The 16,707-nt window shown below is 49.0% G+C and overlaps 1 protein-coding gene across 2 annotated transcripts in view; it reads right to left on the bottom strand.

Moving 5' to 3' along the window:
• The window catches only part of LOC147678785 (very-long-chain 3-oxoacyl-CoA reductase-like), a 73,751-nt gene extending 62,896 nt beyond the window's left edge, over positions 1 to 10,855 (bottom strand). Inside the window, exons 1-2 of one of the 2 annotated variants that reach the window (XM_086946239.1) lie at positions 10,061 to 10,855; positions 1,278 to 1,324 (exon numbers count right to left, since the gene is read on the bottom strand). In XM_086946239.1, coding sequence (XP_086802365.1) covers positions 1,278 to 1,324; positions 10,061 to 10,232 — 219 coding nt within the window. In that variant the 5' untranslated portion in view covers positions 10,233 to 10,855. The remainder of the gene's footprint in view (positions 1 to 1,277; positions 1,325 to 10,060) is intronic. The other variant, XM_086946240.1, reaches the window with a different exon arrangement.
• Positions 10,856 to 16,707: the final 5,852 nt, after the last annotated feature.

A 16,707-nucleotide genomic window follows, 5' to 3' on the forward strand; every position in this document is an offset into this window, starting at 1 on the left:
TGTACTATAAAAAGCTATTGTGCACACAGACCTGCGTTGGCAGGTTGGACACATCATCCCCAGCACCAGAGGTGGAAGTTCACCTCCCGAGTCCGCAACGGCTGGCGGGACGCAGGTTTAACTAACTGGATCTCAGTGTACAGGCACAGCCTCCTGTGGCAGGCAGCGCACACAACTACGGCACCTTCGATGCAGGTGTGCACCTTCGGCGGCCTGCGATGACAGGTAGCACACGCAACCATGGAACCTTCGATGCGGGTGCGCACCTTCGGCGGCCTGCGATGACAGGTAGCACACGCAACCATGGAACCTTCGATGCGGGTGCGCACCTTCGGCGGCCTGCGATGACCGGTAGCACACGCAACCATGGAACCTTCGATGCGGGTGCGCACCTTCGGCGGCCTGCGATGACAGCTAGCACACGCAACCATGGAACCTTCGATGCGGGTGTGAACCTTTGGAGACCTGCGATGGCAGGTAGCACACGCAACCATGGAACCTTCGATGCGGGTGTGAACCTTTGGCGGCCTGCAATGGTTGTATGACGTTACAACGCATACTTTTACAACGCATGCCTTCACAATGCAGTTTTTACATCGCAACATCCTTTACAACGCATTCCATTACATGACATGACATAGCATTTTAAGAAACTACCTTTACAACACATTCCATTACATCACATACTGCCTTTACAACGCATACCATTAAAATGCATTTAAGTAAAGTATTGGATAGTAGAAGGGGTAAAAATTACTATTCTAACTCCAGGGGGTGGAACAGTAGGGTAAGTGTTGGATAATGATATGCGTTGTAATGGTATGCGTTGTAATGCCTGCGTTGTAGTGATATGCGTTGTAAAGGATGTTGCGATGTAATGACTGCGTTGTAAGTGTAGTGCGATGAAATGACGGCGTTGTAAAGGTTGTTTCCCCTGCAGCTGCAGGCTGCTCATGCATGTAATCATGATAGATGCCAGTGCGCACACCGGTCGTCAAGGACACGCTAGCCCATATTTCCAAACATGGAGTCCCCGCCACTTCCTAACACGGGTAGAAAGGCCACGCGCACTTTCACGGTGTATTTACAGTGGGAAAGTCCCCAGAGCCCAGAAGCCATTCATGAGAAACAGTAAAACCGAGGGGGGGGGAAAGCTAAATGTTTAGGGAAACGCTACCTGAGGGGATCAGGTGCAGCCCTTACTGGTGCCCATGAAAGGCAGTACGTTGGCACACAGGTACAAACGTTGCAGGACTTAGTACTTTGACGACCATTACCTCATGTGCATATGCTTTCCCGATCCCAGACGTCGCTCCGGTCACAACTGCAAGAGAAAAGAAAAGGTTTCGGGAATCAGATTCGACAAAATAACAAGCTTTAGGCAGAAGGCACAGAGCGGGTCACTACTAGGAACTACAAGGGCACTAAAAGGGCACAGACCACTGGCATGGCGTCACCAAGACACATAGCAAAGACCTGCTTATACACAGGAATAACAGGAGATGGAGCACAGACATGATACCAGTGCCAAGGCATAAGAGGGGACAGAGAACAGACATGATACCAGCGCCAAGGCATAAGAGGGGACAGAGAACAGACATGATACCAGTGCCAAGGCATAAGAGGGGACAGAGAACAGACATGATACCAGTGCCAAGACATAAGAGGGGACAGACATGATACCAGTGCCAAGGCATAAGAGGGGACAGAGCACAGACATGATACCAGTGCCAAGACATGAGAGGGGACAGAGAACAGACATGATACCAGTGCCAAGACATAAGAGGGGACAGAGAATAGACATGATACCAGTGCCAAGGCATAAGAGGGGACAGAGCACAGACATGATACCAGTGCCAAGACATAAGAGGGGACAGAGAACAGACATGATACCAGTGCCAAGACATAAGAGGGGACAGAGAACAGACATGATACCAGTGCCAAGGCATAAGAGGGGACAGAGCACAGACATGATACCAGTGCCAAGACATAAGAGGGGACACAGAACAGACATGATACCAGTGCCAAGACATAAGAGGGGACAGAGCAAACATGTGATACCAGTCATGGAGTGCAGACATGCCAGCACCAAGACATACGAGGGGACAGAGAACAGACGGGATACCAGTGCCAAGACTTAAGAGGGCACAGAGCACAGATATGATACCAGTGCCGAGGCATAAGAGGGGACAGAGCACAGACATGATACCAGTGCCAAGACATGAGAGGGGACAGAGAACAGACATGATACCAGCGCCAAGGCATAAGAGGGGACAGAGAACAGACATGATACCAGTGCCAGGGCATAAGAGGGGACAGAGAACAGACATGATACCAGTGCCAAGGCATAAGAGTGGACAGAGCACAGACATGATATCAGTGCCAAGGCATAAGAGGGGACAGAGCACAGACATGATACCAGCGCCGAGGCATAAGAGGGGACAGAGAACAGACATGATACCAGTGCCAACACATAAGAGGGGACAGAGAACAGACATGACACCAGTGCCAAGGCATAAGAGGGGACAGGGAACAGACATGATACCAGTGCCAAGACATAAGAGGGGACAGAGAACAGACATGATACCAGTGCCAAGACATAAGAGGGGACAGAGCAAACATGTGATACCAGTCATGGAGTGCAGACATGCCAGCACCAAGACATACGAGGGGATAGAGAACAGACGGGATACCAGTGCCAAGACTTAAGAGGGCACAGAGCACAGATATGATACCAGTGCCGAGGCATAAGAGGGGACAGAGAACAGACATGATACCAGTGCCAAGGCATAAGAGGGGACAGAGAACAGACATGATATCAATGCCAAGGCATTAGAGGGGACAGAGCAAACGTGTGATACCAGCCATGGAGTGCCGACATGCCAGCACCAAGACATAAGAGGGGACAGAGAACAGACGTGATACCAGTGCCAAGGCATAAGAGGGCACAGAACAGACATGATACCAGTGCCAAGGCATAAGAAGGGACAGAGCACAGACATGATACCAGTACCAAGGCATAAGAGGGGACAGAGCACAAACGTGTTACTAGTCATGGAGTGCAGACATGCCAGTAGACATGATGCCAAGACATAAAATGGCACAGAGCACAGATATGATAGCAGTGCCCAGACATAAGAGGGGACAGAGCACAGACATGATACCAGTGCCAAGGCATAAGAGGGGCCAGAGAACAGACATGATACCAGTGCCAAGGCATAAGAGGGGACAGAGCACAGACATGATACCAGTGCCAAGACATAAGAGGGGACAGAGAACAGACATGATACCAGTGCCAAGACATAAGAGGGGACAGAGAACAGACATGATACCAGTGCCAAGGCATAAGAGGGGACAGAGAACAGACATGATACTAGTGCCAAGACATAAGAGGGGACAGAGAACAGACATGATACCAGTGCCAAGACATAAGAGGGGACAGAGAACAGACATGATACCAGTGCCAAGGCATTAGAGGGGACAGAGCAAACGCGTGATACCAGCCATGGAGTGCAGACATGCCAGCACCAGGACATAAGAGGGGAAAGAGCACAGACGTGATACCAGTGCCAAGGCATAAGAGGGCACAGAACAGACATGATACCAGTGCCAAGGCATAAGAAGGGACAGAGCACAGACATGATACCAGTGTCAAGGCATAAGAGGGGACAGAGCACAAACGTGTTACTAGTCATGGAGTGCAGACATGCTAAAAGACATGATGCCAAGACATAAAATGGCACAGAGCACAGATATGATAGCAGTGCCCAGACATAAGAGGGGACAGAGAACAGACATGATACCAGTGCCAAGGCATAAGAGGGGATAGAGAACAGGTATGATACCAGTGCCAAGGCATAAGAGGGGACAGAGCACAGACATGATATCAGTGCCAAGGCATAAGAGGGGACAGAGCACAGACATGATACCAGCGCCAAGACATAAGAGGGGACGGAGCACAGACATGATACCAGTGCCAAGGCATAAGAGGGCACAGAGCACAGACATGATACCAGTGCCAAGGCATTAAAGGGCACAGAACAGACATGATACCAGTGCCAAGGCATAAGAGGGGACAGAGACAGACATGATACCAGTGCCAAGGCATAAGAGGGGACAGAGCACAGACATGATACCAGTGCAAGACATAAGAGGTCACAGAGCCCAGATATGATACCAGTGCCAAGGCATAAGAGGTAGTACTGAAGGCCGGGAGTGAGGTGCATTCCTGGGGCTGAGTGAGGGTCTCAGTACTGGAACGGTGAAGATCTTGGACAAAGGTTTATTTTTAAAAAAATGAACATTAACATCTGCGACCCGGCACTGATGAAAAGCTGACTTTTGAATGGGCCGTATATTCATCATGTCCTTAACTTCACAGGCAAAACCCGGTATGGATTTCTCAGAAATGAGTGTAAAATCCTTAATGCAATCACTGTCAGCGATGCAGTCTCCGTCTGCATTTCGGGTGTTTGATTCATCTTCCCATGAGTCTTTGCTTGTTCCAGACGGTGGGTCTCTGTAGTTTTTGAAGCAACACAATTAACTTTTGTTCAGTATATTTGATGCCCTGACCCCTGATAGGCGCCTGGCTGAGCGCGGGTTGTGGGCGGATGTTTGTGACTGAAGCTTCTCAAGGCGCCTGCCCTGCTTAATAACCATGTTGAGACTGCATGCACATCCACTCCTTGGCCTCTCTGCAGGGCTCCACGGCCATGGTCACATAACTGTGAATGGGGCAGAGTGTATGAGAGAGACAGTGACATGGAGGCTAGAGGTGGAAGGAGGAATGAGCAGAAGCAGAGAGTGAGCAGGCTTGGCTGACGAGGAGGGAGGAGGGCACATGAAAGATGTCAGAGGGATGTGGGGAGGGAAGGGGCGGAAGTGTCGGTCAGAGCGAGAGGCTGCGGAGGAGAGAGGCATCAGAGGCCCATCAGAGCGACTGACCCTCCCCCTTCAGACCTGGTGATGACCATTCACAAGCTCCGGTCCTTGGAACTGAAACATGTTCAATTCAAATAGTTTACAGAAAAGTCTTTGTTGCTCATTTATTTGATACTGCTAACAAGCATTGGCAAAACCAATAGGCAAGGCTCGTTTTCGCAGTAGGCCCATTGTTGTGTGGTGCATCTGGTTGCAATTACACAGAACTCAATGATGCCCCCGGGTACTCTTCTGGCGACACACGGGGTTGTTTGAATTACACCCTTATTACAGAGGTAAAGCCTCTCGGAGACTATTCATGCTTCTTCATTCCGGCTCTTGTCAGAGACAGCCACCTTTGCATCCTACTTACCCCACTGCCTCTACATCTAGGAAGCTTGCTCTCTGAGGGCCCGATGTAGGTCACCAAATACCGGTCGGTAACGGCCGAATTCGGCCGTTACCAACCAGTATTCGGTGATTGAGATGTAGGGGCCATTATTTTACCGATTCGGTAAATTTACAGATTCTGTAAATTTACCGATTCTGTAAAATACCGAATCGGTAATTTTACCGATTCGGTAAATCCCAGATGTAGGTAGCACTGTTTACAGTGCTACAGGCACTTCAGAATTCGGTATTTTATCACCCAATACAATTGGGTGGTAAAATACCGAATTCAGGTGTACATGCACATCTGTGCATGTACACCTGTGCCATGTGACACACAGAAATGCCCTTAGGGCATGTATGTGTGCCACATGGCACACAAGCCAGGAATTGGGGTGCTACAGGGTGTCAAAGTGACACCCCGTTCACCCTTGCAGGATTCGGTATTTACCGATTCGGTAAATACCGAATCGGTATTTCCCATTGATTCCTATGGGCTTCAAGGCCCATAGGAATCAATAGGAAATACCGATTCGATATTTACCGAATCGGTAAATACCAAATCTTACAGATTCGGTAATTCTAAAATAAGAATTACCTACATCTGCCCCCTTCCTATTTACCTACTCTTAAATACCGAATCGGTATGATTCGGTATTTAAGAGTAGGTAAATAGGAATTACCTACATCGGGCCCTAGATATAGAAAGGGGCTCTGGGCCCGCCTCCTTCAGCCACTCGCTCCTTAGCCTCAGGACTGTTTAGCCATTGGCTGGAAGCTCAGACCATGGAGAAGTGTGGCTCAATGGTTAGAGCGGCAGACCCTGATGCAGAGGTCTAGCCCGGGACCAGGGTTCAATTCCCGCCTCGGTGGGTCTTGAGCTCAATTTCCCCGGACCTGATAATTCTCGCCTCGGTGCCTATTCCAATCATGGAGTCCCACTCTGCAACTCTGGGCAATAGCTTTCTTTTTTTTTTTTTTTTGAAACCTTTATTGCACAATAGCAGCAAAACAAATACCGGCCTACAACCATCCGGCCGACCACGACATATGTTGAAGCAAGTTAGCAAGCAATACGGTAACTCGGTAGTATCTGAGCACAAAATAGCAATCAGCCTGGGTTACACTTGGTATCTTCGCACTACCGAGAAACAGGAGAAGTTAAGGTTAATTTTTAAAGTTTTAAGTATGTTCCAAAGTATTAGCAATAAGAAGGATCAGAGTTCCAACAATCCACCGATGACATGAGAGGGCAACGTCAACCAGAAGAAATCCAAGCAACAGAAAAACATAATCAGAATAGCGGCATGGGAATGATACGACAGGATAATGAGAACAAAACATGTTGCATGCCAGTCGCCGCCCCCCTCGCACCGAGCCACCCTACTGACCCAAGAAAGAAACAGGAAAAGAAAAGAAAACCAAGAGTAAAGAGAAAAAGAAGGCCCTTAGAAACTGAAACGGACAAAATAAAAACCCTACCCCCCTACCCCCACCCTACACGCATGCAGAGGCTACGGCCTACCCCCCCCCCGCTAGCTATAAATTAATGCCGAGACTGCTGATATTAATTCGCTAATATAATCCTATTTGCAGAGCCCATCTTTCGATCCTCACAATAAGGCGCCATCATCAGTTAGCCTGTGTATAACGTCAAGTCCACTAACCACCATATAACTTTAAATCAAGGTAATCAATTCATATATAAGGGGGAAAATTTTTTTTTATTACTAACTGACCCAATCTCGACTATTTCGGTGACATAAGCTCATTTTTTGTTTCCTTTTATTTTTTAGTTTATTTGTTTTTCTTAGTGATATGGGACATCTACACTACGGCCACCAATGTCTGTACAAAGAATAATTTTTATCAACTGAATTTACACGTCCTAATTGGAATCTCAGGTACAGAGATGGCTCTATAAATTCTATTATCTGTGCTATACAATATTAGCTTTTGGTTTAGTACAGTTAGTGCTTATCCTTCCCCCCTTCCCTTTGTCTCATCCTGTCGTAATTCTTCCAGCAGTTGGTAGAATTCACCTAGAAGTCGGTAGAATTCTCTTGGGATCCTGGGGGACTAATTACCACTATGCATCCGTGACATAACTATCATACAACGACAATATCATGCGCTGGCTGTATTTGTATGCGCATTTCCAACGCTTACTCTCTGCCATTGTGGCCCTTATTATAGCTGCAGTGTTATCCACATGTCTCGTACAGGACGTTTGAGCCATTGTGTTTAGATACAGATGAATAAGTTTATGTATTCATCCATTTATCAAATGTTAACTTTATTATTAGGATCTCCTCCATCCAATTTCTATACTGTCACCTATAACGTCCACACGAAGTGTTCACCTTCAGTGTCTTTGCTGCATGGATAGAGCCCCAATTGTTGTAAGTATACAATTGTAAATTGAGTACATTGCTAAGTTTCATCAGGACCCTATCTCATCAAACAGTAAGAAATTATGTGACTATTGTATATTCATTATGTTTTTTCACTACAAAAGATACAGTCTTAATTATATGTACTGAGAAATGATTCAACTTCAGTCTCAACACAGAAGCTCGATTGTGTGCTTCATACCTGTAGGGGGTTTCCCTCTAGGACTTATTCACAATGATCTTCCTCCAAGTCAGATACTGTACAATCGCTAGTCGTTATTTTGCTCATCAATGGCTTTGAGTGTACAAATTACTAGTCATGGTCAGTCTTTAAGTAAGGAATAATGTTTTTAATATGTTAGTAACAATAAATAGATGGTTTGTCCATTTTTCTGTCGTATTTGGGTTAATATGTTGACACGAATTTATGAATGTATAGATAACACACATATTCTTCTATAATTATATTTCAGGAATTAAACTGTGTCTCCTGAAGAAGGCGGTCCTCTGCCGAAACGCGCGTCGAGTTTTTATACTTTTTTCATTAATTCTGTGATTATTCTTATGTCTTTGACAGTATTTTATTTTACTTTGTGGAATATGAGTTTTTATGTTAATTGTGTATTGTAACTGTATATTACTTTGACAAGAAAATTTTAATACCCATCATATTGTTTGACCTTTGGTCATGTCTAATATGATTTTTAAATATATTAAATAAAAATATACTTTTTATACAGATTTGGTAATCTTCTCCAATTGTTTCTTCTTGATCACTGGTCTGACCTAATTGTCCACTCACACACCTAGATGTCCTAGGAATTTTTCTCACACCTGTTGCTACCCTGCCCTAGGAGTCTATAGATCTTCACTACCCAGGGGGTCCTTGTTATTCTCACCTATCAAAACTAGGACGGCCAGAGCTTTATGAGGAACCGGATAACAGTCGGAAGGAGGACGTGCTGTGGGTAAAACTGAATTTTAAGAACTTCTTGTCGGTGGGGCGAGAAGAGCAGGAGCTATGCAAGCCCATAGTTAGGGCCCATTACTTGTTAAAACATCTATTAACATTGAACCCTACCAGTTAATTGTAAAAAAGCTGTATCATCGCTGGCTTCTAACTAGGCTCCGTTTTAATCTGATCCATCTAACGTTGGGGGATTATCAAAGATGGTGTAATCCTGATGATGCTGAACCTTGCCAATGTGATCATTTCTCGCCGCAGGACATATTACATTTTATGATGTTCTGTGACTTTTACTCCAATATTCGCATGAGATTTCTATTCCCTATCCTGAGAGGAAGGGGTTTTTCCCAGGTTAGACCAGCGCTAGTTTTCCCACAATCTCTGTGTAACCCTGATGATATTTTTTAAATCGCATCGTTTTTAATAGCGGCAGTGAGGATTAAGAATAAGAGAAACCTGAGGACGAGCTCATCTTAAGTCATCGCTTGAGGGCTGCTGTTATTTTTAGGGTACGAGGTCTGATTAGGCGATAGTGTTTTATAATGAATTGAATTATCGTCTATGTATTTTAATTGTTATGTCTAAAGATTTGTAATATTGCTTATGTCTGTGTTCTGTTTTTGTACTTTTATGATTTTAAGTAATCGAATAAAGTGGATTGACTGACTGGCACACACGTTTCATCACAAGTAATCCATTCTCTGTCTCGTGCATTCAGAGCGCCCTGCAATGTGTGTTGCGGAGGCAGCAGGGACTTTGCACCGCTCTTGTCAGGGTTCAGATTGGCAAGGACTCGGTCTGCACCTGACGGGAAGAGGTCTGCGTGGTAACGACCGATTCCATCCCCAAGCAAACAAGAATCAAAGTGCCAGAAATGGCCATGAAAGTGTAAAATCCCAGAATAACTCTGGGGCATATTTAAAAGCCCTGTGCATCACCAGAGCATCACGTTATTTGACGCTCCAGTGGCAGTGTGCTGGCCCATATTTACAAGACTTTTTATGGCCTTGCAAATATGGCCCCTTCCACGCATTACTCTGCGTGAAAGGGGTGTTCCATGGGTGTTGCTGTGGTTGTTTCCACGCAACGTGCTTGGAATCTGATGCATTCCCAGATGTATGGTAAACTGGGAATGTGTCAGATTACGACGCCTCCCCACGGGGATATGTGCGGCTTTCTGCAGCACACATAGAAGGAGAAAAACACCATCAATTATTGTTTTTATGCAGGAAGGTGCCACTCAGCCTTTCATCCTTCTGAGGTCGATAAAATGAGTTACATTAAGGCGAGTAACAATAAACGTGTTATTCAGTGCCAAGATGCCCTTCAGGGTGAAGGTGCGCTTTACAAATGCACGTTATGGTTTGCAGCCCCTCCTTGGCCTCACCTGCCCACTCCCCGTACGCCTTGAGGTCGGTCTTCCAGATGCTGGAGAGCAGGTACATCCGCACACCCCGCAGGACGCCATAGGTGAACCGGAGGGTGATGTACACCGCGGTGCAGGCGCCCAGGTACATGAGCCCCTGGCTCCAGGCGCACCCCGCGGCCCCGGTGCCCATCCCTTCGCTGGCACCGCAGGCGGTACACACTCGGCTGGTTTGACTTCTTGGAGATGGAGCTTCTTCACCAAAAGGTCCAATCACTGGTAGGAGGTCAGACCAGGAGGAGGGGCCTGCTGGTGGAGCCTCAAGAGGCGAGAAGCTGGAAGTCTCCTCTCACAGGAAGTGGGGATCCCTCCTGCAGCTGGGGTCTCCTCTCACAGGAAGTGGGGGGTCCCTCCAGGCAGCTGGGGTCTCCTCTCACAGGAAGTGGGGGTCCCTCCTGTAGCTGGGGTCTCCTCTCGCAGGAAGTGGGGGGTCCCTCCTGCAGCTGGGGTCTCCAATCACAGGAAGTGGGGGTCCCTCCTGCAGCTGGGGTCTCCTCTCACAGGAAGTGGGGGGTCCCTCCTGCAGCTGGGGTCTCCTCTCACAGGAAGTGGGGGGTCCCTCCTGCAGCTGGGGTCTCCTCTCACAGGAAGTGGGGGTCCCTCCTGCAGCTGGGGTCTCCTTTCACAGGAAGTGGGGGTCCCTCCTGCAGCTGGGGTCTCCTTTCACAAGTAGCTCAGCACTGTCCCTCAATGGGGGTTGTTGCCCCCGGTCTCCCCCCGCTCAGGTGCTTCCTCGCTGCTAGCGCCTCGTCGAGTGCCTCGCAGCGCCGACGGGCGGCTCTTATCTCAGCCCTGGTCGGAGTTCAGCTGGTTAAACACTAACCAGGGGCCGAGGAGTCGCTCCCGGAGGCGCCGCCGGGCAGATGTGCCAAACCCGGTCCAGGGGGCGTCGACCGGCCTTGGGGGCCTCGGAGGGGCGTCGACCGGCCTTGGACTCAAACTCGGGGAATTGTTTTCGTCGACTGTAACCATGGTTACCTGCTGAAGTCTAGCGCCCTGAAGCCCCAGAGCGCATGTTGGAGACATTTTTTTTAATATGTAAAAAACGATTAATAGAACTGTGGCATGAAACATATTCCAAAGAACTTTGAACACTGGTCACCTGAGAAAGTGGATTCAGCACGACGGGTGTCGCTCGGTCACACTGCAGAGGGCGCAAAGCGCCTCGAGTCTGGTAAAGCACCAAAGGGACAGGGGGACCTTTGACGTTAACACCATTCAGTGTTTGTGTTTTAAACTCCTTCGTTCAAGTGATCAAAACAAAGCGCGAGCATTTCTCTTGTATGATATGTGTTTCCGATGTCAGAGCAGAACAATCTTCATGTCTGAATTAAGCTCTCATTTACCAGACATGTAATCCCACATGCTGACCCTTAACAGGCGTGTAGTACCACATGCTGACCCTTAACAGGCGTGTTATACCACATGCTGACCTTTACCCCGCATGTCATACCACATGCTGACCCTTAACAGGTGTGTAATCCCACATGCTGGCCCTTAACAGGTGTGTAATACCACATGCTGACCCTTAACAGGTGTGCAATACCACATGCTGACCCTTAACAGGTGTGTAATACCACATGCTGACCCTTAACAGGTGTGTAATACCACATGCTGACCCTTAACAGGTGTGTAATCCCACATGCTGACCCTTAACAGGTGTGTAATACCACATGCTGACCCTTAACAGGTGTGTAATCCCACATGCTGGCCCTTAACAGGTGTGTAATACCACATGCTGACCCTTAACAGGTGTGTAATACCACATGCTGACCCTTAACAGGTGTGTAATACCACATGCTGACCCTTAGCAGGTGTGTAATACCACATGCTGACCCTTAACAGGCGTGTTATACAACATGCTGACCCTTAACAGGCGTGTTATACAACATGCTGACCTTTAACAGGTGTGTTATGCCACATGCTGACCCTTAACAGGTGTGCAATACCACATGCTGACCCTTAACAGGTGTGTAATACCACATGCTGACCCTTAACAGGTGTGTAATCCCACATGCTGACCCTTAACAGGTGTGTAATACCACATGCTGACCCTTAACAGGTGTGTAATATCACATGCTGACCCTTAACAGGTGTGTAATACCACATGCTGACCCTTAACAGGTGTGTAATCCCACATGCTGGCCCTTAACAGGTGTGCAATACCACATGTTGACCCTTAACAGGTGTGCAATACCACATGCTGACCCTTAACAGGTGTGTAATACCACATGCTGACCCTTAACAGGTGTGTAATACCACATGCTGACCCTTAACAGGTGTGTAATCCCACATGCTGACCCTTAACAGGTGTGTAATACCACATGCTGACCCTTAACAGGTGTGTAATCCCACATGCTGGCCCTTAACAGGTGTGCAATACCACATGCTGACCCTTAACAGGTGTGTAATACCACATGCTGACCCTTAACAGGTGTGTAATACCACATGCTGACCCTTAACAGGTGTGTAATACCACATGCTGACCCTTAACAGGTGTGTAATACCACATGCTGACCCTTAACAGGCGTGTTATACAACATGCTGACCCTTAACAGGTGTGTTATACAACATGCTGACCTTTAACAGGTGTGTTATGCCACATGCTGACCCTTAACAGGTGTGTAATCCCACATGCTGGCCCTTAACAGGTGTGCAATACCACATGCTGACCCTTAACAGGTGTGTAATACCACATGCTGACCCTTACCAGGTGTGTAATACCACATGCTGACCCTTAACAGGTGTGTAATACCACATGCTGACCCTTAACAGGTGTGTAATCCCACATGCTGGCCCTTAACAGGTGTGCAATACCACATGCTGACCCTTAACAGGTGTGTAATACCACATGCTGACCCTTAACAGGTGTGTAATACCACATGCTGACCCTTAACAGGTGTGTAATACCACATGCTGACCCTTAACAGGCGTGTTATACAACATGCTGACCCTTAACAGGTGTGTTATACAACATGCTGATCTTTAACAGGTGTGTTATGCCACATGCTGACCCTTAACAGGCGTGTTATACCACATGCTGACCCTTAACAGGTGTGTTATGCCAAATGCTGACCTTTAACAGGCGTGTTATGCCATATGCTGACCATTACCAGGCATGTAATACCAAATGCGGACCATTACCAGGCATGTAAAACTACATGCTGACCTTTACCACACGTGTAATACCACATGCTGACCCTTAACAGGCATGTTATGCCACATGCCGACCCTTAACAGGCGTGTTATACCACATGCTGACCTTTAACAGGCGTGTTATACCACATGCTGACCCTTAACAGTCGTGTTATACCACATGCTGACCTTTAACAGGCGTGTTATACCACATGCCGACCCTTAACAGGCGTGTTATGCCACATGCCGACCCTTAACAGGCGTGTTATGCCACATGCTGCCCTTTACCGCGTGCGTAATACCACATGCCGACCCTTAACAGGCGTGTTATGCCACATGCTGACCTTTAACAGGCGTGTTATACCACATGCCGACCTTTAACAGGCATGTTATACCACATGCCGACCCTTAACAGGCATGTTATACCACATGCCGACCTTTAACAGGCGTGTTATACCACATGCCGACCCTTAACAGGCGTGTTATGCCACATGCTGACCTTTAACAGGCGTGTTATACCACATGCCGACCTTTAACAGGCGTGTTATGCCACATGCTGACCCTTAACAGGCGTGTTATGCCACATGCTGACCCTTAACAGGCGTGTTATGCTACATGCTGGCCTTTAACAGACGTGTTATGCCACATGCTGACCTTTAACAGGCGTGTTCTGCCACATCCTGACCTTTAACAGGCGTGTTATGCCACATGCTGACCTTTAACAGGCGTGTTAAGCCACATGCTGACCATTACCAGGCATGTAATACCAAATGCGGTCCATTACCAGGCATGTAATAAAAAATGCGGACCATTACCAGGCGTGTAAAACTACATGCTGACCTTTACCGCGCGTGTAATACCACATGCTGACCCTTAACAGGCGTGTTATGCCACATGCAGACCTTTAACAGGCGTGTTATGCCACATGCTGACCCTTAACAGGCGTGTTATGCCAAATGCTGACCTTTAACAGGCGTGTTATGCCATATGCTGACCATTACCAGGCATGTAATACCAAATGCGGACCATTACCAGGCATGTAAAACTACATGCTGACCTTTACCACACGTGTAATACCACATGCTGACCTTCAACTTCAAGAGAACCACGACACACCACCACCCGCAACAGGCTCCCCGCAGAAGCTGGTGCAAGATCACCGCCGACCAGCTCACCACCTCTCTCAGCCATAACCCTCCCACCAACACGGTAGACCCCAATGAAGCAGCCCGCAACCTCACACAGTGGCTCACCAACTGCGCCACTGCCCTTGCACCACTGAAGAACCCACCCAGCAGACCCGGCAGCAAGAAAACCTCGTGGTTCACCAACGACCTCACCCTCGAAAAAGCCTGGCGCCGCAACCAGACAACAGAAAACATGACAGTCCTAAAGAACGCCACCCGCAAACACCACCAGCTAATCTGCACCACCAAGAGGACAACATTCAAAGAACGACTGGACAACAACACCCACAACAGCAAGGAACTCTTCAGCATCGTTAAAGAGCTCTCCAACCCAGCGCCTGCAAGAACGACATCACACCCTCGCAAGACCTCTGCGACTCACTCGCCTCGTTCTTTCATCGCAAGATCGCCGACATACACAACAGCGTCGGCGAGCAGACCACGCACCCAACCACTGAACCAGCGCCCCCCACCACCACCCTCAGCACCTGGACCTCGGTCAGCACCGAAGACACCACCCACACGATGAACACCATCCACTCCGGCTCCCCAACCGACCCCTGTCAACACCACATCTTCAACAAAGCCGACTCCATCATCGCACCCCAACTCCTGGACATCATTAACAGCTCCTTCGCATCTGCCACTTTCCCGGAGAGCTGGAAACATGCTGAGCTCAGCGCTCTCCTGAAGGACCCCACGGACCTTAAGAACTTCCGCCCCATCTCGCTCCTCCCTTTTCCTGCCAAGGTCATCGAGAAGACCGTCAACAAACAACTCTCCGCCTTCCTCGAGACTACCGGATCCCTCGACCCCTCGCAGTCCGGCTTCCGATCAAACCACAGCACCGAGACCGCCCTCAGCGCAGCCACCGATGACATCAGGTCCCTGCTTGACAACGGGGAAACAGCTGCCCTCATTCTCCTGGACCTTTCAGCAGCCTTCGACACCATATGCCACCGCACCCTGATACAGCACCTCAGCAACACCAGTATCCAAGGAACGGCCCTGGAGTGGATCATCTCGTTCCTCGCCGGAAAAACTCAGAGAGTCCGCCTCCCCCCCTTCCGATCCATGGCCACCGAAGTCATCTGCGGCATTTCTCAAGGATCCTCACTCAGCCCCACCCTCTTCAACGTCTACATGAGCCCTCTCGCAGCCATCGCACGCCAACACAACCTAAGCATCATCTCCTATGCTGACGACACCCAGCTGATCCTCTACCTCACCAACGACCCCGCCACCGTCAAAGCCAGCCTCCAGGAAGGAATGAAAGACGTCGCGGAATGGATGAAGCTCAGCCGCCTGAAACTGAACTCAGACAAGACGGAAGTCCTCGTCCAGGGACCAACCCCCTCTGCCTGGAACGACTCCTGGTGGCCCTCTGCGCTGGGCGCCGCACCCAAGCCCACGGACCATGCACGCAACCTGGGCTTCATCCTGGACTCATCCCTCACGATGACCAAGCAAGTCAACGCCGTCTCGTCATCCTGTTTCAACACCCTACGCATGCTCTGAAAGATCTTCCGGTGGATCCCCACCGAAACCAGGAAGACGGTCTCCCAGGCCCTCGTCACCAGCCGACTGGACTACGGGAACACCCTCTACGCTGAAGCCACGGCCAAACTCCTGAAGAGACTCCAGCGCATACAGAACGCTTCTGCACGACTCATCCTGGACATCCCTCGTCACAGCCACATCTCTGCCCATCTGAAAGACCTGCACTGGCTACCCGCCAGCAAGAGGATCACGTTCAGCCTCCTCACCCACGCACACAAGGCTCTCCACAACATGGGCCCCAAATACCTCAACAGCCACCTCACATTCTACACTCCCACCCGCCAGCTCCGCTCCGCCAGCCTCGCCCTCGCTTCCGTCCCACAAATCCACAGATCAACCGCCGGAGGAAGATCCTTCTCCTACCTGGCGGCCAAGACATGGAACTCCCTCCCCACTCACCTACGGCTGACCCGGACCATCTCTCCTTCAGGAAACAACTCAAGACCTGGCTGTTCGAGCAGTAGCGACTCCCCCCCACCCCCCTCCCAGTGCCATTGAGACCCTAGAGGGTGAGTAGCGCGCTTTATAAATTTTTTTGATTGATTGATTGACATGCTGTCTTTTACCGCACGTGTAATACCCAGGGCACAAGTCGGGGGTACACAGGAGTGGACAGTGTCCACCCACTTATTTCACAGGGGGGACGCCGTCCACGCTGCCAAGAAGTTGGGCCCCACTGATGAAGAAGATGCTGAATTCGTCCCGGTGTCATTTCCAAACTACAGG

This window comes from Lissotriton vulgaris, chromosome 12 (genome assembly GCF_964263255.1).
Source record: "Lissotriton vulgaris chromosome 12, aLisVul1.2, whole genome shotgun sequence".
Taxonomy (NCBI): domain Eukaryota; kingdom Metazoa; phylum Chordata; class Amphibia; order Caudata; family Salamandridae; genus Lissotriton; species Lissotriton vulgaris.